The sequence below is a fragment of the Harpia harpyja genome, chromosome 6, assembly GCF_026419915.1.
Source record: "Harpia harpyja isolate bHarHar1 chromosome 6, bHarHar1 primary haplotype, whole genome shotgun sequence".
Taxonomy (NCBI): Eukaryota; Metazoa; Chordata; class Aves; order Accipitriformes; family Accipitridae; genus Harpia; species Harpia harpyja.
The window spans coordinates 22,216,096-22,240,993 of NC_068945.1; the positions used below are offsets into that span (position 1 = coordinate 22,216,096).

General features: G+C 47.0%; 1 protein-coding gene across 4 annotated transcripts in view; it reads right to left on the reverse strand.

The window, feature by feature from the left end:
• HIPK2 (homeodomain interacting protein kinase 2) overlaps positions 1–24,898 on the reverse strand; it is a 143,272-nt gene that overhangs the window by 86,428 nt on the left and 31,946 nt on the right. For all 4 annotated transcript variants that reach the window (XM_052790678.1, XM_052790674.1, XM_052790675.1 and 1 more), the window contains exon 2: positions 12,170–13,268. In XM_052790678.1, coding sequence (XP_052646638.1) covers positions 12,170–13,268 — 1,099 coding nt within the window. The remainder of the gene's footprint in view (positions 1–12,169; positions 13,269–24,898) is intronic.

Genomic DNA, 24,898 nt, shown 5'->3' on the forward strand with positions numbered 1-24,898 from the left:
ATACTCTGCAACGCTTCATACCCATTACCACCATTCCTCATTTTAGTGTAGCAATTCAACACACGCTTTAATGTTACCCATGCCTCTAGAAGCCAAGAGAGCCATTCGTATAAGCTTATGCTTAGTTTCTTTTGCTAGATCATAGGTACTGATGCTGGAAGGTAATTCTCTAAATCCAATGTAAATGTTTAAAGTTTATTCCCAAAGGATTTATGTAGACATAAATATACAGATTAAAAACAAGCAAGACTTTGGGAGCCTTTTATTACTTTCTGAAGTAGCCAGGCACATGGACATTTTATCTCTCTTTTGAATCTGCTTTCTTCCAACTGCACAGTTCAGAGACTTCATACAGATCAGAGGCAAAGTTCAGACTAGCACTGACAATTTCATTAAAAAAAAAAAAGAAAAAAGGGAGAATTGTGTTTTCTTATGTTCTCTGCTCTTTTACTGCTATTTTCAAAATGAAGAACAGACCCTATCAAAGTGCTAAGGGCTGAAAACATAACTCTGAACGATACAGGAAACCCAACTTTGTGCCAATCCATTTTTATCATCTCTTTGTGGCCATAACAAAGCTGAGAACAAGAGCTAAAAAACAGAGGAAAAAAAAAAGAATAATTTCAACAATTTTTTTGCTGAAAGTAACATTGGTGACAATAACAAGAATCCATTCAAAAGGCAGAATGTTATCTTCCAAGCCAGTTAACATGCCTGCCTTTCTCTCACTCATTATATATCTTACACATCAAGCTGTATTTTGACCTCACTTACAAAGGAATACATTTGGAGGCGCCACATCTCTGTACACATATTGGCATTGCTACGTAAAATCCAGCTCATGCTACCTTTCTCTTCCCTGGTCCCTCACACACCTGCCAAGAGGAGATAGGTTATCAAATAAGCCTCCAGAAAAGCATTTCCAGAAAAACCAACATGGCTATCTTCTGCTTTTGCTTGTGCTCATGCAAACCTCCAGAATCCAGTCCACTAATTTAAGTGGCTAACAATGGCAGGAGCTGTATTTTTGACAACTATGGGATGAGATCGCTTAAGTAAGCTTTTATTTTTGATACAGGCCTTCACCATTACTTCTTTTTACCTGCTGAAATTAACTGGCAGTATTTCATCATTAACTTCCTAGCATAGTAACCAGCAAATTCAGCTAGTCTCAGCTGAACCTGTTTACCTTTTAGATTTCATCTGCCCTCTTAATATTGTTGTGAGCATCAAAGAAATACTCCATTTTCCTCTTGGATGATTATTCTCTGTTTGCAGTCTCCCACTGGCAAGTAAAACACTCTTAGACAAAGTAAATTGAAACTTTTTTTAAGCCATCAGATATTCCTTCCACCCCACCACCCTGGACTTTCTTTTGAGGGCATGGCACAGCTCTGCACGGAAGCAACTAGTTGAAACACGAATTCTTACCATGGTGGATCCAAACAAGGCTATCAGCTTTCCTTCTGTACACCAGCTGTCACATTAACGTGCACACTAGCCCTCATGGTCACATGTACCACGATACTCTCTATTACCCTTTTGTTTAAGGGTCTCAGCCACAAAAATCTTTGTGCGTTAGGTGCTGTAAACACAGTCCTGCTTCAGAAATCATGGCATCTGAGGAGAACAGCGTAAGGTAAACAGCGACAGACACCTACAGCTGGCCTGGAGAGTATGGGGAGAAAACATGGTGTTGCTCAGCAGTATTACCGCAAGTGATGTACTCCTACAATCTGCAGTTAAAGCACAACATTACAGTACTGCTCCTCCTGTTGTCAAGTTAACTGAAACATTTCTAACTTTTCCTTGTCTGCCTCTACAGGAGCATAAGCATCAGCTGCTGGAACAGACGATTCTCCTTCTCCTCCAAAGGCTTCAGCTGGTGAGCTTCCTGGGCTCAGGAGCTCTGCAAGTCACCAGAGTTATCAAAAACTGTCCCAAGCCTCCTGCAAAGGTAGACGTTCAGTGATGACGCTACAAAATTTTCAGCACTTTCCATGTGTCATGAGGCCTGGGGTACTACACTCGCACTTGAAATCATCTGCTTTAAACCAGCTAGGAATGGCAGTGGTTAGCAAAAAGAAAAATAATGACAAAGAGTTAACCCAACTCTTTGAACCATAGTTTTTGATTCAGAGTCACTTCAGCTAAATTCAGGCCAAATCCCACACATCTACCCTGCCTCCACTCCTGAGCAGAAGCCTTCGGAGACAAACAGTAGGTTTGGTAGCGGGTAGAAGTCTGCTGCTCCCTGGCTAATGCACACCAGCAGATACAGGGACAGAGGGGACAGAACCTGAACACTCACCCAAGCATCGATTCCATGCAGACACAGCGAAAAAGGCAAAACCTGTCATCACAAAATAACTCATCTCTGTGCAAGTAAAACAATGGCTGTGATTACTTCTGTCCTTCAATAAGTAGAAGACAGAGGTCAAGCTGCCACTCAGGGACTTACAGATTACTTTTCCAGCCCATCGCAGGAGAAGCACGCTGTCCTGTTTGGAAATCAGCTATCTCTGGTTTTGAAGTCTCCAGATACCAAGAAGGGTGAAATCTCATCTTCTTTCCTCCCACATCTTTCTTTATACAGGGAACTGCAACTTCCAGGTAGCCATTGCCTCTAAGAGGAATTCTCTTCTGCCCTTCCTCTCTCTCACCTCCTAGAGCCACTTCCCTTCTATTTATTCCTCTTAGAACTGAACATTTCTCACAGTGTATATATATATATATATATATATGCATGCCTCTCTTCTGCCCCCCTTCCCCCCCACCTTGTAAAGCACCACAGAATAACCATTGTATGACCTGGCCTAAAAGGCAAAGGACATTTCCTTGACCTTCCTCCTTAAACAGGTAACAGCTGTGGCTCTAACTCAGCTTAAGTCAGGCCACAAGATTAGTGTTTTTCAAGCAAGATAACTACTCTCAGCTGCTTGAGAGTTGCTCCTTTTCCCCAGCATGACCTGGAGAAGGAGGCAGCTATTGAGCCCCCACCTGAGAATTAGGTGCCTTTATATTAGCTTAGGCTAATTTGAAGCATCAGTGCAGCAAGTGGCTTGAGAAGTTAAGATGGTAACTTCAGGGACTGAAATCACAGCATTCAGGGGTCTGAAGCTGGGGAATGTATAACCCCAAACTAATCGTAGCATCTTTAGGTAATTTCTCTCTTCTGGTAATGACTCATTCATTTATAAACTAACGTCAGTCGCTTTTCTAACCTCATTGCCAATAAGCAGCAGAGCAGAAACACTTTCCAATCAGAAAGTGCTCTTCAGTGTAATACAGCTTTTTCACTTGCACTGTGCTGGGGCCTAACACTTGTGAACTTAATGAATGCACAGACGTACACAGTAAGCTTTCTCCATGTTACACTTAAATCTCTTGCCTGCAGTGAGCAAACTTACAGAGGGAGGCAAAAACCTGATAGGATTTAAATATGTGGTACTTGAGCAAAGCATCCCTGAAATCCTGTGCAAACTGTGTTGCTAATGCTGCTCTTTCGTATTCAGAAGTGCAGATGATGAATCTCACTACTTGTAATTCTTCTTATTTTCACACTTGGAGCACCGATCTCAAGTCAACAGCCCCTCACCTCATTCTGCTTCTCAGCAGCCACCACTGCCCTTAGTCAGCTACTGCCCTGACCCAAACATGCAGAGAAAGACATGGAAAATCATACTCCAGTGTGTGACTGCAGTGCATTCTCCTTCACTGGCCACCTATTGCTAGAGTAACATCTGTGGGTCACCACACCGCTGTTCCTATGAGTGGCTGCTGCTGTTCTGTCATCAGAGCTGAAAAAAAGAGCACCCTTTCCCCGCTCCATTTCCTTTGCACTTGGTGAGGAAACGACTTGAGTGGGAGGAGAGAAAGGAGAGCAAACACAAAACCACAGAAGTAAGCAACTAGGAGCGGAGACCAAACTTTATGTCTTTCATATACGTGCAAACAGCGGACTCCAGTTGCAGCCGGCCCGTGTTCTAGCCCCGCTAATTGTACCGTCACTCAGAAGTATCAGTGCAGAAGCAACTGCTTGTCACCATACTGAGCTAGGTTATTCCCCAGCCCCTGGTCTGAGCACAGGTATCTTTACCAAAAGACAGTATGTCTTTTATGTACTACAGAGATGGAGTCTGAAGCGCTACAGCCAATAGCTGCAATAGGAGGGTTTTGATTTCTCTTAGGTAAATAGCTCTCTTTAAGTAAAACAAGCTAGCCATTTGTAGCTGTTTCAGACCTGCCCTGGTACAGTAAATATGAGAGTGACCTTGATTTTTCACATCATTTCACCAGGCTGTAGCCTTAAAGGGACTTACTGTGCTTATAAAGCTTGAGAGAAGAAAAACAGACAGCAGGAAATCCTGTGACAGGCTTGTTTTGGTGATCATGTGAGAAAGACAGTAGCAGGAGAATAAAAAAAAACACCAAAAAAACCCTAAACCCAAGAGCACCTGTGGCCAACCTGCAAGTGGGGAGACTGGGACTTCCAAGCCTCTCACTGATCCTCCCAGCCTTACTGAAACAACTCTGGCAGCAAGTGTAGAGAAGGTAGGGATTAGTTTAGGATTCAGTGCTAGGTTTAAAAGAAAAAGGTTCCTGGATGTTTATGTCAGGAGTTCCCAGATGACTTCAGGTGGTGGTACGTGGACTGGTAATGAGTGTATTTGCACACCGCCTCCTTTCTGCAAGCCCTCTCGAAACCACGTGGGAACTCCAGCTCAGACACATTTGAAGTGTATTTGTTTCCAAACTGGAAAGTGTTGCTTTCGGGGAGGTCAGCCCCCGGCGTGGGACCGCATGGCACCGGTGGTATGAACGCCCACGGAAGGAAGGTGTGCTTGGATGGGAAAATTATGGAGTACAGGGGGTGGAGGGGAAGAGGAGCACTGTTCTCCCAAATCATGTCCCTCCAGAGCTGATGTGGGGAAGGGTGAGGTGAGCTGCCCCAGCGTGGGCAGGACACCTGTGTCAGAGCTGGTGGTCAACCCCTGGTCAGCAGCCCTGCCACTGCAGCTCTGCTCCTGCTCCCTGCCCGCACAGCACTGCCTGGGCAAAAGTCAGTGCCACCGAGGGAGAACGGGGCTGCCTGCATCCAGACAGCTGCCCTTCCCTCTATGGGGATCACTGACACGCTTAAAAGCTGCAGCAGCCTTGGGAAAATGCTCTTTTTTTAGAAGCGAATTTGCATTTACCTTCTTTTCCCTGTGTTTTGCTTGGTCTTTTGCACAACTGCCATTTTCCTAAAAGAGGGATCTCTGTTTCACCATTCACTGCTCCCAGTGCTCATCCCCTCACCTGAGGCCATCATCCTGCCGTTTGCATTGGTCGCACTGGCAATCCTATCCCCCTTCCACATCTAAAGGGAGATTGTAACTTTACGCGGGGAAACCTCTGCAAATTGGGAACTCCTAAGAAACAAACGCCCTTTTTCATGCAAGTATCTCTAACAGTGATGAACAAGGGAAAAGCAAAGTGGAAACGACAGGGTATGGTTAACAGGTGGCCCAAAGCCCAGACTTCAGGGTGCTCTTAGGGTCTCTGGTTGTTCCAACAATTAATGGTGTGGCAGCCAAAACCCTTTTTATTTAATTTTTTTTATTGTTGTTAGTCTGTGCTTAGTGGGACTTTGCCAACCAGTTCCCTGTGGTGTTTTACCTCGTTGGACTATGGCAGAGCTGACTGGTGAGGACCAGAGCCCCTCACCTCTGGGGTGGCACCAGCTGATGGAAAACCAGTGCTCCTGACCCTGGTACCTGCCTCTGGCTGCCTTTCACGTACTTGTCTCTGATCTACAACACCCCTAATGGATTAAGCCCTGTCTGTGGACAAACAGGTTCTCTCCTTTCCATCCACCAAGACAAAACTGAGATCTGCAGAAGGAATAATTACTGTCAGTCCCCTGTCTTTGCGTTATAGGAGCTGTTTTCAGAGAGGGGAGAGGGTACAGAAGGGACTGGCTCAGCACCCAGCTGAGATATTTGATTTTCCACCACTCAGACATGAATGACCCAAAAGGAAGCAGCACAAAACTTCTCCCCCTCCTCAGGCCATCGACAACTTCTCTCTGCTGGGGAAAGCCTCCCTGTCAGGTTCTTTGCAAACAGCCCTTTGTTACAAATATTCTTGGGCCCAGAGGCACATAACTGGGCACGTTTTATACACTTGGCTAATAAATAAACAGAGCCCTCCTGTGATGGCCTTTCCGATTCCACACAGGGACACAGAGGTCCTCTCGGAGCAAGGCCAGCATCATGCGCTGGAGGCGGGCAGGGAGATGCTGCGGTGTCACAGGGAAAGGGGCAGATCGCTAACTTTGACAAGATAAAAGAGGAGCTGGTGTGTCTGCTCAGAGCAAAATAAAAAACACCTAGGGAAATGGTAAGAAGGTTTCAGCAGAGAAAACCCTAGGGAGACTCCAGTCTGAGGAGATTGTTTAGGCTGAAATATAGGCTTTTCTATTTTAAATTAGACCCCAGAAAGGGAGTTATTTTGGAATATACAGTGTGCATCTTCTGTTGGATGCACCACGGGCATAATGCCGGTTTACTATCCTTGCTCTGAGGTGATTTATACACAAAGGAACTTTGCTTGAGCTTTGTAAAACCAAAAACCAACCTGGCTTGACTATCACAGAGATGGGACAAAGCCAAAAGCTTTCAGCTGAATGTCTGTTCCCTTCCAAGACTCAGTGGTCTGGGTACAATGAAACTGAGATTCAATTAATCCTGGTGTTGGTTTTGCAAAAAAAATACTGCTGAATTTTAGTTCTGAAAAAAACAACTCTAAACTCCAAGTGTCCTTGGGAAAGAAAGGAACAACTGCTTAAAATAGCATGGCTTGAAGTCTGCTTTCCTCCACAAAGTCTTCTGCAATGTATTGCCTGTTTTACAAGCCTGCAGTCCTACCAAGTGTGATCATCATCACTAAGTGAAACAGAGCTTAGACTTTAGCAATGAATTTGATGGTTTCACTCCAGTGCCCAGAAGAAACTTTCCTCCTCAAACCATCTAGCCATCCTGCTCTTCACCTTGGAGGGGCAGAGTCAGTAAAGCAGTGAATGTTGCAGGTAGGATTGAAACAGACTGGCAGAGCAATGAGGCTCCCACAGCTGCAAAAGCAGTCAAGTCTGAGATAGAGATGTTTGTGCAAGACCGGAATGGCACAAGATTTTGAAATGTAAGTGCACTAACACTGTTATACAAGGACGTAACAGATGCCAATTCACTGAGTAAACTAGTAAGCACAGCCTATCCCCGCTGTCATTACTACTGCCTCATTTAAAGGGCAGTTTTGGCCAGAATGACACATACTCTGAGTCACACGATGGGGGAGAGGTTGTGACGCTGCTTGGGAATCTACCTTGCTTTGGCTCCCTGTCAGCACGGCTGGAGGACTGATACTTGTCATGGCAAGATGTCCGTGTGTGGCAAGATGGATCCAGTTTAGCCCCCTGCATCCCTCAGGACCCGCACTCAACCCAGCTAGGCATGTGCAAGCCAGTTAAAAAACACACCTGCACACAGCCTCACTTTATGTTCCGTATGGGCAGCTGACAACATGCGCGTAGGCCTTTATGCCTGCGTATTTTCTTGCAGCGCCTGAAACTAGACTGATAATGATAAACACCTCTTCAAACTGATACTCAGTTTCATTCTCTGTTATCCAAACATTTCATCAAAGGCCACTTACCTACAAAGCAGACATCTCAAATCAAGGCAGACACGCCACATACCAAAGCCTTTTGAAAACAAGGAACCAAAACTACATTTATCTGTTAATAGTGCAGGGGTGACAGCCATTATTTTATATCTGCAATATTTTGCAAATTCTAAAAGACTTAAATCTCATCAGGTGATTACACCACTAATTAGTGAAACGCTGTCATCCCTGGGGTGCAACACAGCAGCTGTTTCAGCTGAGCAGCAAAGAAAAGCCAAGAGGGCGAGGCAGCACAGTTGTAGTGTTCCCAGGAGAAGGCCTCCTGCTCCGAGTGTCCCAGAGCTGCCACCCCACGCTAGGGAACTGCTCTGGTCCCAGCAAGGGAGGACCACAGCTCTACCTGCCACCGCAACCACCCCCTCTCCCAGAGGGTAGGAACCCCTCTTCCACCTGGGTGCATCAATGTGGGCTCTAAGGGAGGGCTGTTGCAGCCTGAGCCCTGCATTCCTCAGGACGTGGGTTTTCCCGGGAAGCTGTTCATACATGGATTATGAACCCAGAAGGGATCTCTCTGGTCATTCATCCCTCTGACCTCCTGCAAAATGGAGATCACAGAGACTAGCTCAATGATCTCCCCTTCAAACTGCAGCATAAAAAAGAAAAGGTAAAAATAAAATCCCATGAAGATACCCCGTGATGCAGCAGCTATCGCAGCTTTTTGATCGGTTGCTCTGTGAACAGGGCTTCATTTCTAGTCTAAGCGTATCTGGCTAAAACTGCCAGCTGCAAAGCCCTGCTCCTGCACTGCGAGCTGGGCAGAGCAGCCCTCCCTCGGCAGCTTTGGTTCCTCACGCAGGCGGCTCCAGACCATGGCTGCGTCACCACGTACCTCCACGTACCTCAGGCCCAGGCTGACTCAGCTAGTGATAAATGACAAGACGAAAGACTATGGTGACTGGGGGGCAGGCTGGGACCACTGTCCCAAGCGAGGGGGAACGCTTGGAGGGCCACCAGCCAGGTCCTACACGCGCAGGCTAAGGATGCTACATGAGAAACGCTTTTGCACCACAGTGGGTTTTGCACCACAGGCTGAAGGTGGGTGGGAGGAAGGAGGCTGATCCTCCTCACAGCGCTCCCCTCTTTAGATGACAACTCTGACCACAGTACTGACAAAATCTCTGACATGGCTGGAGCAGCAGCGTGAGAAGCGGCTGACGAAATGGGGACGGGGCAGGAGAGCCCCTGCGCGGCCCACCAGCGCTGGCGGGGAGCGGGGGGAGCGATGCGAGCGCGACAGCGCCAGAGCTGCGCTGCCATCGGGGACGGGGGAGACGGCCACGTGGCGGTGTGGGCCTTGTGGGTCAGAGGACCCTACCTCTGGTTCCCAGTCTGCTCTGGGGTCTTTCCCCTTTAGTAAAGGACTCGGGACCGGGAGCTTTAAGCTCTCACAGCGGCTGTGACGTCCTTCGTCATTGCGGCGCAGAGCCAGTGGCAGGGCGCAGGGTGCACCTTTCCCTCCACCCCGCCAGGCTCTGGCTGGTGCTCATCCCCTTGCCATCCTTCTGGAGAGCGCTGGCTTAGCTTGACAGAAACGTCCCTGGTGGGACAGAAATGCTGCTGACGTTGGGACACCCAGCGAGGGCCCCCGAGCTCTGCCAGCAGCGCGATACCAAGTCTGCCCACTGTTCCTCTCACAAGAAACTGGGCTGAGGGATCCGGTTCATCTTCAGAGCACGTTACATGGCAGCAACTGCAAATCGCTCACGTTTAGTCTGCAAGCAGCCGTGGGACTGTCTTAGCTTACGCTGGGCTATACGGTTTCGGGTCAAGAAAGAGCATGGAGTTTGTTTAAAGACACTTCTGTCTTCCACCTCTGGGAGAAGAAAACAGGTCTATCATTTATAGGAAGAGGAAAGGCCTTATATTGCTCTGAGAATGAGCAGGATCCCACACAACTTTCCTCACTTGAAAGGATTTGGCTATCACATTCTTGAGACTAGTGTTAAACAAAAAAAAAAAAGGACGGAAAAGAAAAAGCAAGTTGTTAATAAAATGTGGGGATGACCTGGGAATTTGTTCCCAAAAGCCCATGATAAAAAACCTCCAGCTGAGAGCCTATCTCTACATTATATTCGCCAGTGCTCTGCCTCATCTTTTCTTAAATGCATGGGGCACAGGGCTTCTGTCACTTCTTTGGCACGCCTGCTTAGAGTCTGAGAGGTTTTACTCCAAGGAAGCTTTTCCTTCACATTCAGCTTAAATGTGCCATTTCTTGAAGTCATCCCCTTGTCTTTTATACTCTAGCAAGCAAAACAAGTGTAAATTAAATGGAAGACACATGAAATCTTTATAAAGCCCTGTGTTTCCCCTAGCATGAAAGTTCCATCTCTTTGGAGTGGAATAGGTGTTTACTCTGTGCTGTATTTTTCCCCATCAGAAAATGAAGAATAATATAAATTTTCCTCATGACTTGAATTTAGCTTCATCAGCAGCCCCCTGCTGATGTAATTCAATCCAATGAGATTTTTCTTTTTCTTTTTGTCTTTTTTTTTTTTCCTGGTGAGCTGCTGCCCCTTTTCGCCTCCTCCCATCAGTTCAGGCATGGAAAACAAGGGAGGAATTAGACAAACAGAACATACTATCTAACAAGCTGCAACTTTAGACTGGGCAGGAATAACATTTAAAATATAAAAAGCAAATTTTATCAAGCCTTTTCCTCCCCAGAGACTGCCACAAAAATATTCCTTGTTTGTCGCTGAGAATAAACCATTTTTCTCTTTCATTTTTGCTTTCTGTCACATATTTCATTTTGGCTGCCCCTTCTGTCTTTCAGCTAGGGACCTAGGCTGCTAATGCAGAATCACAGATAGCTCAACAACAAAATGCCTGTATTATCTTTTTTTTTTTTTCTTCTAGTCTGCCAGGTAATTGCAACCCTAAAAGCTTTTGCATATTTACCACAGAAACATGTCTCTCCTGGAGGATGGGACTGTCATCAGGTAGAATATTTCATTTAATAAGCCTCTTCTGAGGTATAAACTAGGGTTGGGGATTTTTTTCTGGCCTCCTTCAGAGCAAAGGACAAGCAGATAAAAATCAGCTGCTGCAGTGCTACACTGTCAAAGTTCCTGTTCCTGTAGAAATTAACTCTTCCCAAGCTCAGAGCTCAGGTGGGTTTTGCCACTGTGATGTTTATGAAGTAGGAAAAGGGTCTGTTACCAACTCATGTCAGTTTTTTGTCCCCAGTCCTCCCCATGTATAAGACAGATTTCTTCCCTATTTACAAACAGAGCAACTACCCTGCTTTTCTGTAACCCATCTGATGAGCTGTGGATGCTGCCAGGACTGATTTTCATTAAATCAGTCATCAAGCAGGATCACATTTTCCCTCTTTGCCCCTGTTTCACAGAATTACAACAACAAAAACATGGCCTGAACATTTGTAAATTCAGCTGTCATCTAAAGACAAATTCCCTTTTTCCCCCCCGCTACTTTCCCCCACCCCTGTGGCAGCAGTAGAATTGCTTTTCTTGATCCTTGGGATGTTGAATCAAGCTGACTGGTACCAAAGAGAGAGTCTGAGAAGAACATCTACAGAGAGGCTTTGTGTCTTGGAGTCAAGACAGAGGGAGAGGATGACCTTCCAGGGGTTATGAAAAGAGGCTGCTCTGCTGAAACTGTTCAACAGGCTGAAGGGGGATATAGCTAGTTCACACATTTCACTTCAGGCATGCCTACACAGAGGTCAGAACTCCATCCTAGCACATAACATACCTGTAGTTAAAAGCACTGTGAGTGGGAATCAACTGTCCATGACAGATCCTCAGTCCAACACCAAATTACTGACAATACTTATTCATCCCTACCAATAGCTTCCCACATGGAGAAAGGTGTTTCCAGCCTGGCCAGGCTGTCTGCTTGTCTGGTGCAGAGCTGACAGGACCCAGCCAGAATCCTTGCATTGACTCTAGCAAACTCTACAGCCTGTGTGAAAACTACTCCTTGACAAAGCATCTTCTGCATCCATACAGTTTTCCTGTGGGCCAACCTTATTCTTGTAAAGTCCCTGGTTTCACATACGAGTAAAGACTGGAAGACACATCTGAAATATGGATTGATTGTTTAGGTTAAGGTCTTTCTGAAACAAAGAACCTACTTGTATTGACTTGGAAAGGAAAGGTGGACTCTCCAGATACCTCCCATTTTCTGGAAACAGTCCCAGAGAGAACAAAATACTGACAGACATGAAAAAAGCTTTCTAAATTGTAACTGGCAAACTCTATTTTTACAACATTTTATGGTTATTTACAAATTTACAATTTTTTTTTATGCAAGTAAACTCCAGGAGATTAGGATACCATTTTTTTCTATCACCAACAAGCCATTCTAAGAGCCATACCAGTTTAGGATTAAGGCATGACTCTCATTCATTTACAGGAATGTAGGAAAATTTCCATAGGTAAAATACTTCTTTTAGTAACTTTACGTGAGCCCAGTATCTTACCTGTAATATCTGGATTGAAGGTAAGTAGAACACACAGCTTTAGACACATGGCTAGCTGAACCAAAGTCTATGACCTTGACCCTATATGGCTGTCGGGATGGGTCTACCAACATGATGTTCTCTGGTTTGAGATCAGCATGAATCAGTCCCAGGCTTTTCAGCTTCATTAGGGCAGTTGCTACCTGCTGGAGAATTGGTCGAATGTACTTAAGGGGCAAGGGACTGAATTTGTTTTGTTTTAGGAAATCATAGAGGTTCTGCTCCAACATTTCAAAGACCAAGCACGTGTGATTCTTGTGCTGGAAGCACTCATATGCACGGACAAAGTTGTAGTCATCCGCACTCTCCGTGCTCAGACGAGCCAGGATGCTCACTTCAATTTGGCCTTGCCGGGCATAGGAAGGATGGTTCTTTAGGATCTTGATGGCCACAATCTCATTAGTGCCACGTTTCCAGCATTTGACTACTTGTCCGAAAGTTCCACGGCCAAGAAACTCTAACACTTCGTACGTGTTGGTCATGGAACAGAGCACCTCATGTTGCACCAGCTGGTAATCCCCTTCGCTGTTGGAGCCACTGTTTTTGGAGGTGGCCGTGGAGGTGGTGGCGGTGGCTACAGTGGCCCCACTGGCATTGTTCTGAATCATTGGTGGATGCTCTTCGATGATCTGCACGCTGCTTGTGTTCTCGATCTCCTCACTCTTGCGCTTAAGTCCACATTTTTGGTAGGTGTCCAGAAGGCTCACAGTGCTGCGACGCATCAGGTTGTGTGGCCCGCCCAGTGTTTGCCCAGACACTGCAACCACACCAGAAGTGCTGTTGGCGGATGTCACCACGATGTGCCCCGTGCTTGCTGGGAAGATGATGGTCTGTTCGTAAGGGATGCTCGGATTGGGGATCTGTAGGGAGGCGTTGACGGCTGCTGCGGCGGCTGCTTGGGAGGACTGCACGTTCTTGCTCTGGCTGTAGACTTTGCTGTGTGTGCCGTACCCAGTCATATCCCAGTTCGAACTCGGCTCCACTTTCAGTTTCTTCACGCTACAGAAGGCACTTGACTGAAGGGTGTGAGGAGAGAAAACTTGCACATGCGAGGCCATACCTGCAATACAACATCAGAGTGAAACCACAGTGTCAAGATGCCTTCCCCAGCTTTTTTCATTTGTTCGGTGGCAGGAAGGGAAAATGGGGTACAGACTTCAGATACAGCACAAGCACACACACAAAAAATCAAGTTCTTCCATAAATAGGTATTCAACACAAATAAACTATTACGCTCTAAAATAAATCATTACCCCTGATGGAACTACACTAATAACCACCAAGATTCCTGCTCTCTTGCTTTCCCCCTTTTCCTTTTTAATAACAGGAATGTAAATGTTATTTTTACCTCCACTGCCTAAAGAGACTCCTATTCCCATTGTCTCCAGGAATATATCTAGCTCTCAGGAAGAACTCATGTCAAATACTGCAAAATAGTCTGCCTATGGAAGCCAAATCTCAAAACCTCAGGCTCATCCTATATTAAACAGTTTGGTGAATCTGACTTAAGCCCTCCGTTTATTCCCATAAAACCACTGTGTAGCTTCTGGCCTGCAGGGAGCCAGGATGGGACCAGGAGATGATACACCGTGACAAAATGGAGGTGCACGGACAAAGTTGAGGAGCCAGGACAGAAGCAGCAGATGATGTTTCAGGTTGCTTGCCAAGTCTGTGTGTGGGAATCGTGCACAATGCTGGTCTGTGCTCAGGGACACTGGAGATGGGAGTTACACAACATGAGCTTCACTGCATGCTCTCAGTTCTCCCAGATTTATAAAATTGTGTTCATCCATTCTTATTCACAGTGACAATACCATCACTGGAAAGCAGATCCCCTGGAAATGAACAGCATTGTTAATGAAGCAACGTACAGATCAGCATGTGGCAGAACTAGGTCCTAATATAACTTTACTTTTTAAGAAAAGACAAAAACCTATTTTACTGCAAGCTTCTTTGGTTCTAGAAGAGTTAATGATCTTCTACACCTTTATTAAAAAAACCCCACCAAACAAACAAACAAAGAAACCCACAACCTCATAACCAAAGTGAAAATAAAAGTATCGCTGAGACAGACTTACTGAAGGATTCTGAGTAATATTCCACTGAAACAGAAAATGCTCCTATTCAGAAAAAAAGACGTGGTCCACAAGGCACAGGACATCTAAATCCTGACTTACTGCCAGCTTTCCCTGCCCAGGGTAGGGGTGGTACCGCTGGGGCAAAGGTATTGTGAACGGCACAAATCTATGGGGATTCCTGGGGAAGGAGTCAGCGCCTGGTGGGAGTTAAAGCAGAAAGGCACAGCCTCCTTCACCCTTCTATCTGTCGTCAGTGTTTCTTTTTAATAAACCAGAATGACTGGAGAAGAAAAAGACAATATGCTGAGCTGGCACCATTGCTGAATTATTAAGCACAAACATAACCTTGACTTGTTTTCAACTTTAAAAAGTTAAAAGCTGAATGTATGCTTCAGTGACAAAACCACAACAAACTCTGCAGTGCACATGGATGACTTCTTCATGTGACACCTGAGAGTATCTAACACTTGGCTCCCTTTCCTAAAAGAAACCCATTCTCTACTAGTCCATGTTGCTCTTCAGAAGATTTTCTGGAGCTCATATGTACATATACATACTCACACACATGCATGCATAAACATATACACCAATATAGAAAAACAGGAATGTTACTCCACACTTCAATGCTGAGTAGCATGGTCAAGCAAACACACCTAAATGCACCCAACACCCATTTTCCAGTTAATTCCCAAGAGCCCAAAGCCTGGGAACTGCTCAGAAGGGTCCTGTGGCGAGCCAAAACCCACTGTACGTAGCTACACGCAAGTAACCGGCAAAGCAATCACTCCACTTTGCTTCAACACCCCCACCTTCATCTCTGCCACAGTGACAAATTTATGAAAACAGGGCAGACGTAGAAGAAAACCCCTATCAGGACATGTGGGGAAACCCTCACCTCTGCTGGAACATGCAACACAAAACCCCACTAACCCTGCTCTAGGAACGAAGCCCTGCACACCGCAGTGTGCCCTCCTTTGCAGACGTGACTCCTGGCTTTAATGTGATTTCTCATGCTGTTTGCTGCCATTCGTATTAACTCCCCCACACCAACCCCCTTGGTGGCAATTTCCAAGGTCCCTGCAACTGGGTCCTCAGACCACCCTCCCAGCTCTCTGCCCCTCTAAGTGCTTTCTCTCCTCTCTCCTTTCCACAGGGCAATAATGTTGCCACAAATGCCATACCATGTGGCACACGGCGAGCTCAGAGAACCGCAGCAGTATTACTCAACTTGTCATCCCAGACACAAATATCATATGTGAGTGAGCCAAAACTGTGTTTGTTTTTCCACTGATTAAGAAGAGTCACGGTGTTCCTTCTAGTACAGTACCGACCTGCCTGGAGAGTGGGGCTGGTTTGATGTATGTTTTCCCCCTGGACGCGAATAATAAAGCAGATGTAATTGGTAACATATTGTGGACCTAGCAGAGGTGTAATTTATAGCTTTATGGCTTTCATTCCATGGTGTGCTTGAGCAATATCTCTTCATACAAAATAAAAATGGAAAAAAACGATGTAGACCAAGGAGAGAGGTTCTTCTCACATGGTCCTCTAAAGATAACACCGGAAGACCCAGGCACCCCAAATTAAAGTCAGGGATGTGAAGCACAGCAGCTGCAACTTCCTCAGCGCCACTGTAAAAATCAGGATAATCGCCCCCATTAAGAGACAGACTTTCAACTGGTGCAAACTGGCAGGGCTCCAGTTGATATCAGCTGATGCTAAAAACAAGGTCAGCAGTCACTCAATGTTGTCAACGTCAGATAGCTGCCTGTGCCCCTTGGTGAAATGAGTTGTTGTTAGGGTCTTGTTTCCACATCAACAACAGCCCCTTGCTGTCCCTGCCACACTGCTGGCAGCCTCAGCAGGGGGACAGGAAAGGGGACAAACACTGACCCACCCTGGTACCCCAAAAACGGAGGGGGTGGAGGAAGCAGGGCTGTCTTGTGGCTAAAGAGAGGACTTTGGACTCCTCTGCTGCCACTTCCACCCTCCTCAGAGGTTATACCTCATCGCAGGAAAAATATTTTTTCCCCTAAAAAAAGAAGTATGAAATCTTCCTTCCATCCAAAATGATTTTCTCACATTTGAGGTTTTAGGGGCACACGTTGTAAGGAGAATAACTCGGCCAGCTCTTCAGCATAGTTTGATACCAAGAAATTACAGGCTGATTGACAGCCTGGTGATGGGAAAAGAAGGCTTCTGCAGCAAAGTCATTTTTATTGCAAATTTGCCCGTGCAGCTAATGTGAGAAAAACACAACCCTAAATTTCCTGAGGACACTATCAAATTGTGCTGGTGGCATGTTCTTTTTTTTAAAAAGGATCTTTACTCTATGGCAATAGCAGAAATAGTAATAAATGTGAATAAAAGTTGGATGGTTTGTTACAGGGATCAAATTCCTCATTACAGCCTGTAATATGATTTACAACTTCAGCTTTTTGATTTCATAGGCTGACAATAGCTTGCCGCAACGTCCGTGAAGAAACAAGCCAGCAGTAACGGGGCGATCCACGCCAGCCAAGCCCTGTGACAGCGATGCCCCCTGAGCATCCGCCAGAGCCAGTGGGATGCTCCCAAGGAGCATCCTCACTCCTTGGGTCTTGGAGAGATGGAGGGGCCATAAGCCACAGAGGGACGAAAACCAGGCTGTTTCACTTGGGAAAAGTCCTCTTAAACCCCCGCTCACAGGTCTGCCAAGAAACCTGCGCGAGGCTGGGCCTCTCTTCGTGCCTCTCTTCATGGCAAGGAGATCCTAGCAGACACCTTGCCACATTTTGCGCAGGATGGCCCAAGGCTGGCCCCCGGCTCCTTGCCTTTTTGCTCTCCACCAGGAGCGGAGGAGGTGAGGATGCTCAGGACGAGCAGCTGTGCCCACTGAGCATTCCCGCTCACCTGAAGCCCAGCTCAGCAGCCCCATCTGCACTAGCAAAAGCTTTGTCTGGACTAAGGCAAGCGGCAACATGGGCTGAATCCGCCTGGGCTCAGGCTTGGTCCCCGCCTTGGCAAGGGTGCAGGGAGCCTCCCACAGCCCCAGTTAGCCGGTCAGGCTGCAGCCAGGACTTTGCAACAGCTAAATACAAGCCCTGAAGAGTGCAGGTCTAATTTTTATATGACCCCTGTGCACGGCGAGTCTCTGGGCTGGGAGCAGAATCAAGGTTGGGCACCATGCATTAAATAAAATTGATAGATCCTTTCTTTAATAATGAGTTTTAGCGTAGCCATTTAAAGCTCTCACAGAATTGGTAGTAACTGGATTTAATGGGGCCTCCCCTGTCCTTGATACGACTCGCGTAACTCCCCATAGCATCCACATGAGCTGAAATATGTAGTGTGCAGCCAGGGGACAATGTTAAAAATCAGTTAAAAGAGCCTGAATGACTTTTATTAAAAGACTTGACTCTTTCTTTCCTGAGAACTCCTCCCACGTCAGCTTTCACTTAATAATAATTTAGCAGGTGCTATTTACAATTCAGATGGCCCTCTTCTGCATGCATACACAAATCACGCAGCCGCCTCACTTGTATTTCCAACAGGTTTCAAGAAAGCAAATGAGGTAAAGTTCCCTATCCACCCACCTCACCCCAAAGGGCAAAAAATACACTTTGGGGACTACAGAAGGAACAGTTTGAAAGTCACTGATGTTTTCTTCTGCTTTTCTCCTAGCACTTACTGCTGATTTATAAATGTGGCCTTTGTGGTGCAGAGAGACCAAGCTCCTACCCTGTATTAAGTAGGCAGTAAGACCTTTTGCAGTACCTGCAGAGCTGCCAGTGCTCTGTAACCAGAGGCTGCTTGCTGATTGCCGCCAGAACGACAATGCCTGCTTGAAAAATACTGTAGAAAGCACATGGCATGTGTTCAGCATATAAATGATGCACACAAGACGCTCCTGAAATAAATATCTTCCACTTCTCCCCAGAGAGGCACAAGCCTGCAAACTCATATACATGCCCGGGTTAAGAAGGCAATGAAAAGGGGATCTGCCAGGTATGGCTAATGTATTGCACCTTCAAAATAGCCATGTCTCAAGCACAGCACTCTTCTTCACAGTGGCCTCTGTGTGGCTCCTTTTGAGGCACTGTCCCCAGTACCACCACGCTTTTGGAACCTCCTTAAAATTTATGTCCCTGGAGGCTACACAAATTCCTTCCCTTGTGCTACCAAATGTTTGGAGACAACCTCAAAGTGGAGTTCAGACCTCAGCAGCCTCAGCTCCTTCCTGTTCCTGGTGAGCAGAAGATGTCAAGGGAGCCTTCATTCCAGGTGAAAATCTCCCTGCCTTCCCGCTCTGCTTTTCCTGTCCTGCTAGTAAAACTGTCTCGTCCTAATTAGTAGTTTCCTAAATGCTTACGTAGCACGCAGCAGTTCTTAAAGATGTGACCGAGCCTGTCCCCTGCAGTGCTCCAGACCTGGCTTCACACGGCTCTGAGCTGCCACATTTGATCCACATCCCCCGGCCAGACGAAAAAGCAAGATTTTCCAATGCACAGAGTAGCCATAAACAAAACCAGCCAAGCAAAGCCAAGCATCCTTCTACCCCCCCGACACACAAGAAGCGTATCTCCGGCTGCAGTGTGATGGCCAGGGAGCTCTGATCACAATCACCTTCATACCCTGTATCCCCTCCCACCCCAACTGCCTTCTACACATCCCCCTCTTGCATTATAGCATCAGCAACGCAGCCCTGCTTACTATTTCATACTCCACACCATGACTTGACTTTACAGATAGGATAAAAGTTAGCAACCGGGACCTCAGTACTCCTGGGCATGGGGAGATGTAGGCAGCTGTTCCCTATCATGCCCTGAGCAAGTTATTTTGGCATGTGGCTCAGGATACTGCTATGTCTGCCCCCAAACCATCTTTATTCCCTTCATCACTCTCCCTTTTAACTAACTCCTTAAATCCAGGGCAACTTGCCCGCTGGGTACTGAAAGCCTTCTCAACTGACCAGGAAGAAGAGGACACAGACAGGAAAATATTGGGGAGATCTTCCTCTGAGCCAGCCTAGCCTGTCCTGTCTCCTTTCCCAAGCCTCCAGCTCCACCGCACCTGCCCGCAGGCACAGGAGGTGCTGGGAGAAGTGGTAAGTGCTGGCTGGGGCTGCTAGCCAGCACGGCCTGGGGAGCAGGGCAGTCGGCAAGCCCAGGCTCAGTGCCTACGTACTGATGCCGGCTGAAGGCGGGTGAGATGGCACATACCCACTTTCCCCTCCAGGACATCTCCAGTGTTGGGGGTGGTGGGAGATGGGTGCTCTCTGGTGCACAGTCCCTGCAGGGGCAGCATCTCTTTTCCCAGGGCTATGTATGGAGACTGTGAGATAGGCAGAGCTATCCATCACCCCATCTCACCCCAGCTGAGAGCTGTCATGAGTAGCTCAGTGGGAAATGGGCTACCCAGAGCCCTGGCATGTCCCGCACAGGCCAAGCGAGGCAGCACCACCTGAGGCCAGACTCTGCACCAGAGCCTGGAAACATCTAGGCTGCTCCAGCCCCATCCACCCACGCTCATCACATCTGGCGGTTCACTAGACAATGTCATGTGAACTGGATTTGGAGAGTGGGCAACCACTTAAAAAAGCATGCTATACATCTGAAACACCAAACTCTTAGGAATTAGTGAATACAAGGCATCACCAGCCACAGATCTCCCTTTGAACCATCTGTGCTGTCTTTTATTTTACATTGTCTCTACAGACAAAGGAGTCAAGTCCCTGCAATACCAAGCCTTTCCTTCAGTGCTCAGTGACCACAATTTCACATCTCACCACTACAAAACTCCACTCTTCCATATTCACTACAAGCCACAAAGCCCTACTATTAGATATCTTCTGTAATCTACAAACATCACAATTCTTATTCATCCTTTTGATGTGGGTTCAGGTGCCCACAAGCTGAGTAACAAGCTGTGGGGTCCTCTGACATATTCCTGGTTTTAGGCACGTGAAGCAAAATCTCAGGGACACTTAGATTTAAATCCTTGATTACACCTCAGTGAAGGATTCTTTCAGGGTCACCTCCATCTCCCACTATAATGAACTGTAGTAATGACAAGAGATACTACAGATTTCCTCAGTAAATCATGTGACTAGTTTATGTTTCACATTATAGTTAATTAATGATGCAACACCTGAGAACACAGGTTAAAATACACCTCACCAGAGGCTGCCTCATTACTTCCCTGCAGATGCTGCAGCCACTGGACCTGACACCAATTTCTAGATCTTGGTGTGAGATGGTCCAGCAGTCCAGTCCATGCTCCCCTGAACTGGAAGCTGTCCCCTAGATATCTTCCCAGGGGAAAACCCAGCACAGTTGGAATAATGCAAAACTTTTCTCCAGGACATCTCAACGTCACTGAGTGGAAAGCAAATGAAGGCAGCAAGCAAATACATTTGATAGGCTACAGCCTTGACAAAACAGAGGCAGTAAGTAAACCCCCTTCAGCATACCTGTCAAAGCTGACAGGAAGACTGTCACCTCTATGGAAATCATGAAATGACACTGCAAACGCTCTACCAAGACGTCAAAGTGCTCTCGAGACATAATGTAAGAAACCTGGGAGTCCGCTGTGCTGCTGGCATGTCTCCACAGCTTGAGAAGGCAGATGGATAGCCCTTCCAGACAACGGTCCTCCCAAGCCAGGGAGCAAAGCCATCAGCTCCTGTGACGATTTCGGGAGTCCGAAGAGCAGAATGAGGAGACAAACGATAAAGACAGAGGCAGCAGCAGCACCTGAAAGCCCTCAAGGTCTGCACGAGAGTGCAAAAGAACTTACGCACAATCTCAGTGAAAAGACATTTTAGGAAAGTGGGTGTCAATGAACTCAGGAACAAGTTTTACACCAAAACACTCAGTACTCCCAAGGGCCTCAGAGGAGAAGAAAGTCTGCTCTGGAGTCAGAGATGGGATGAGAAAAACAGAACAAGACGAAGTCAGACAGGCAGGATTGACAGAAGCCCTGCTTAGAAGCTTTATCTGTGGAGGACACTGAAGGATGTCTAGCAAAATGCTTTGCCAAAGAAATCCCTCTTTCAGTTTTCTTGGAGAGAGGCCCAGCAGAGCTGAGGCACGTGCAGGGTGCCCAGCTGGGGCTGTGCTGCAGGCTGCTGGGGGACCCACGAGCAGCACCACATCTGCTTAAAGAGCAGGAGACCGCAGTAACACCTGCAGCACCACTCAGAATGAGGCATGACACACTGAGGCTCGTATAATGCCATGCCTGAATGAGCTCCTGAAGTGCTGGGAATGGCCAGAGGAGATGGGGCAAGCAAGCCACCAAGGAATGTTTTGTGGCTTCCCCATCCTGAAGCCAAAATGGTGCTAGATGAGCCTAAAAGCAGTTACTCAGATCAATGTGCCAGGTAGGACTGTTTGGCAACAGCATATGTGTTCTGGTTACCTTCCTCCCTCCCATCACACATCCTCCACGGTGGCAAAGTGGAACGAACAGTAATCATGGCATTCCTACAGCACCCAAAGTTCCCTTTGGAGAGCTAAAGAAGATAGTGTCAGCAGTAAATATGAAACCGGCCACAGTTTGCCCTGTAGTCCAGTTTAATGGGTGTGTGGGTCCATACATTTAACCTCCAAACAGATCTGTAATGCAAGAGCCTCTAGGTTCCCACAAGCTCCACCTCTGATTGCTACTTGCTGACGAGAGTTGCATCCTGAAAGCAGAACTGAAAAAAAGAAGGATCTCGGCACGGCTCTGCTTTCCAGGCAGCATGGGTCAAGTCACTCAGTTGGGTCACTTCAGTTTCCATCTTCCAAACAGGGGCTGACAACAGTATCCCCATCTTAAGAGGGGAACCAGAGGACTTCCTCAATTCCTGACCCCAGGTCCTACAGCCTTCACTGGCCACCCTGCCAGGCCCTCTGTCATCTTAGTTCCCATGAAAGGGTGCCAGGGCCTCTAGAAAACAGACCAAAATGAACCAGTGTTTCCTTCTGCTGCCCTGGCTGTGCCCCCCTCACCCACACAGCACTGGCACACTTGTGGCTTCCCACAACTGCCTAGTGGAAAGGATATTTTGGCTTTTTCCACCACAGCTGCCTCCCCACCTGGATGACTTCCCACCTGTAAATATTAGCTTTGTAATGTCAATGACTCCAACTGGCCTGCAAGTGTGGTGAAACCACAGGGAATGGCTGGTACCTTGCATACCTCACTCGTTAGAAGCAACCTTACTTGTGAAGGCAGGACATGGGCAAGGCTCGCTGGAGTCTCAGGCCGAGCCTCTCACTCCCACAGGATTTTTTCCTGAGTGTTTCATTTGCGAAGAGGCCATTGCATGACATTCAGCACTTGCTTTGTTTATGAAATCTGAAACTCAGATCAAGCACTAGCTGGGCTGAAAAGGTCAGTTTGCCTGTTTGCAAAGTCCCTCCCTTCTTTTCATTTCCATCAGGATACAGACCTGTTGCAAAGAAACAAGCCTCTGGTGAGGTCTGGATGAAATACACAGGATTTGGCCCGCAAAGGAAGACAAAGCTGCGAGGAGAAAGGTGGGGAAGCTGGGCATGGGCCTATGCCAAAGCACAAAATCGAGATAGACTGATTTGATGACCTCCCAACTATCCCAAAGCCAGGGTTAACTATATCTCCTCCCTTCTGTAGCTACAAGTCTCTTTCAAGTAAGAATGAAATCCAAAGATGGGATTTACAGGACCCTCATACATCGAGGGCTATGGTGTGTTTTAGGAAGCCAAGAGAAGGGATGGTGCAGGTTAATCACCTGACCTGCACTTTAAGTAGTTAAAACAATTTTGTAAATAACCTCTCCTCACACAAGCATACAAACACACACTCACACAAGGAAAAGCCCATCAGTTCCTCAAGGAAACACATGTCTTGAGCATGCATTTTTCACCCTGTCCTCATCACTCAGGGCCAAGAAAACATCTCCAAAGTGATGGCCAAACAGTCAGAAACCTTTTTTGCTGTCACCCATGGGATATGATTTGCATTCCAAAGTAAGACTAGAAAACCAAAAATTACATGAAACAGGCCAGGGCCACGAGCACAGCTCAGGACCAAAACGGGCACAGCAGGACTGAGCCATCCAGCCCAAACCAAAGACTGCCAAGGAGACACAGGGCCGAGGGTTTGGACGTGGACTCATTCCTCCTCAAAAATCCCCATTCAGTCATCTCTTTCATTTATAGGCTGCACCCGAGAAGAGTAACCCTGTAGAAAAGTGCCACTTAACTGTCTCTCTTCCATCTCTTCTCCTTCAAGACTGTCGAGTAGCTCATTGGAGACCACAGTGTGAGGGAGCTGCAGCAGTCTCCATGAGAACATGGAATGTTGACAGGCACACCCTTGGGAACCCTGGCCACTGGGTTCCGATGGCTCAGAACTTCCAACGATTTGGTTTGCTGTATTTGAGGTTGTACTGAACTCTGTCACACGAAACACACGGTCACGCTCAGGCACACATAGACATGCAAGCACTTGCACAGCCAGAGGATAACCCATGAAGGCAATGAATCTCTTCTCCAAAAGAAATGAGTGATGTTGCCCCAAGTGACCCCACAGAAGTGCCTCTGGACGCCTCCCTGCCCCACTGCTGGTTTGCTGCTCCGGCTGGTGGCTGGCAGTACATGCCTGATCTCCCACTGCCTTCACAGCAACTTTCTTTTTAAGCAAGGTCTAATAGGACAGTGGCCAGTTCTGTGTGCAGAGAAGCAGCCTGTTTGGCCAAGGAAGGATAGCCTAGGTGATGCAGGAAGCTCTTGCTAACACAGAAAGAAAACCTGATTTAGGCATGGGGATAAACTACATGAAGGATTTCAGAGCCTTGAAGAGTAAACAGCCAGGAGCTCAGGAAAGGGTATCTACTTGAGGAAGAAGGATATAAGGCCCTTGTGTGTGATGAAGCAGCTCAGGGACACCAGCAACTGCCTACTCCCCCTCAAAGCTCTAAAAGAAAAGAAATCAGAGCAAGGGAAGTTATTAAGAGAAAGAAAACAATAAAAACCTCCACCTGTATCAGCACAACTCCCTGGCTACCATCAGTCTCTCCCCTAGGTTTCTCTTTTGTGCAGGATATGATTATTTATTGACATATTTATTTACTCAGCTCTACAGTGCTTAATGCTATGGCTGCTGGGCTTCTTGCACTGGCAAAACTAGAGCGTGACAGAAGAGGAGCAAAGCTGAACCTGGAGATCCAGTACGATACATGCCAAATACCCTCTGCAGTGCAGCCTTGAGGCATGCTGCCACTGTGATGGGCCAGAAAGGGGGACCAAGCTTCAAAAGCAGGCTCTAGGTCCAGAGAGCCCCACAGCCAGACTGGGCATACACGCTCCTCTTCAACCAAGAAAGAACAAGCAGAGGATAGGTTTGGTGGGGTGTACAGTGAAAGACAATCCTTGGTGTAACTTTGTTCCAGATTGCTCAGTGCTTTGGAGACTCTGAGCAGCACCCTGCAGAGACACGGGCACCAGAGCACCCCTCACGCCCCGTACGACTGCGCTCACTCTTTGCTATCAGTAACTGCTGTGCGGCACTCACAGGTACAGCACAACTGCTGAAAGCAAACCTACAGAATGAAAAATCCACGTTAGAAGGGATAGATGGCTACAGACGACAGACTAGCTAAAGG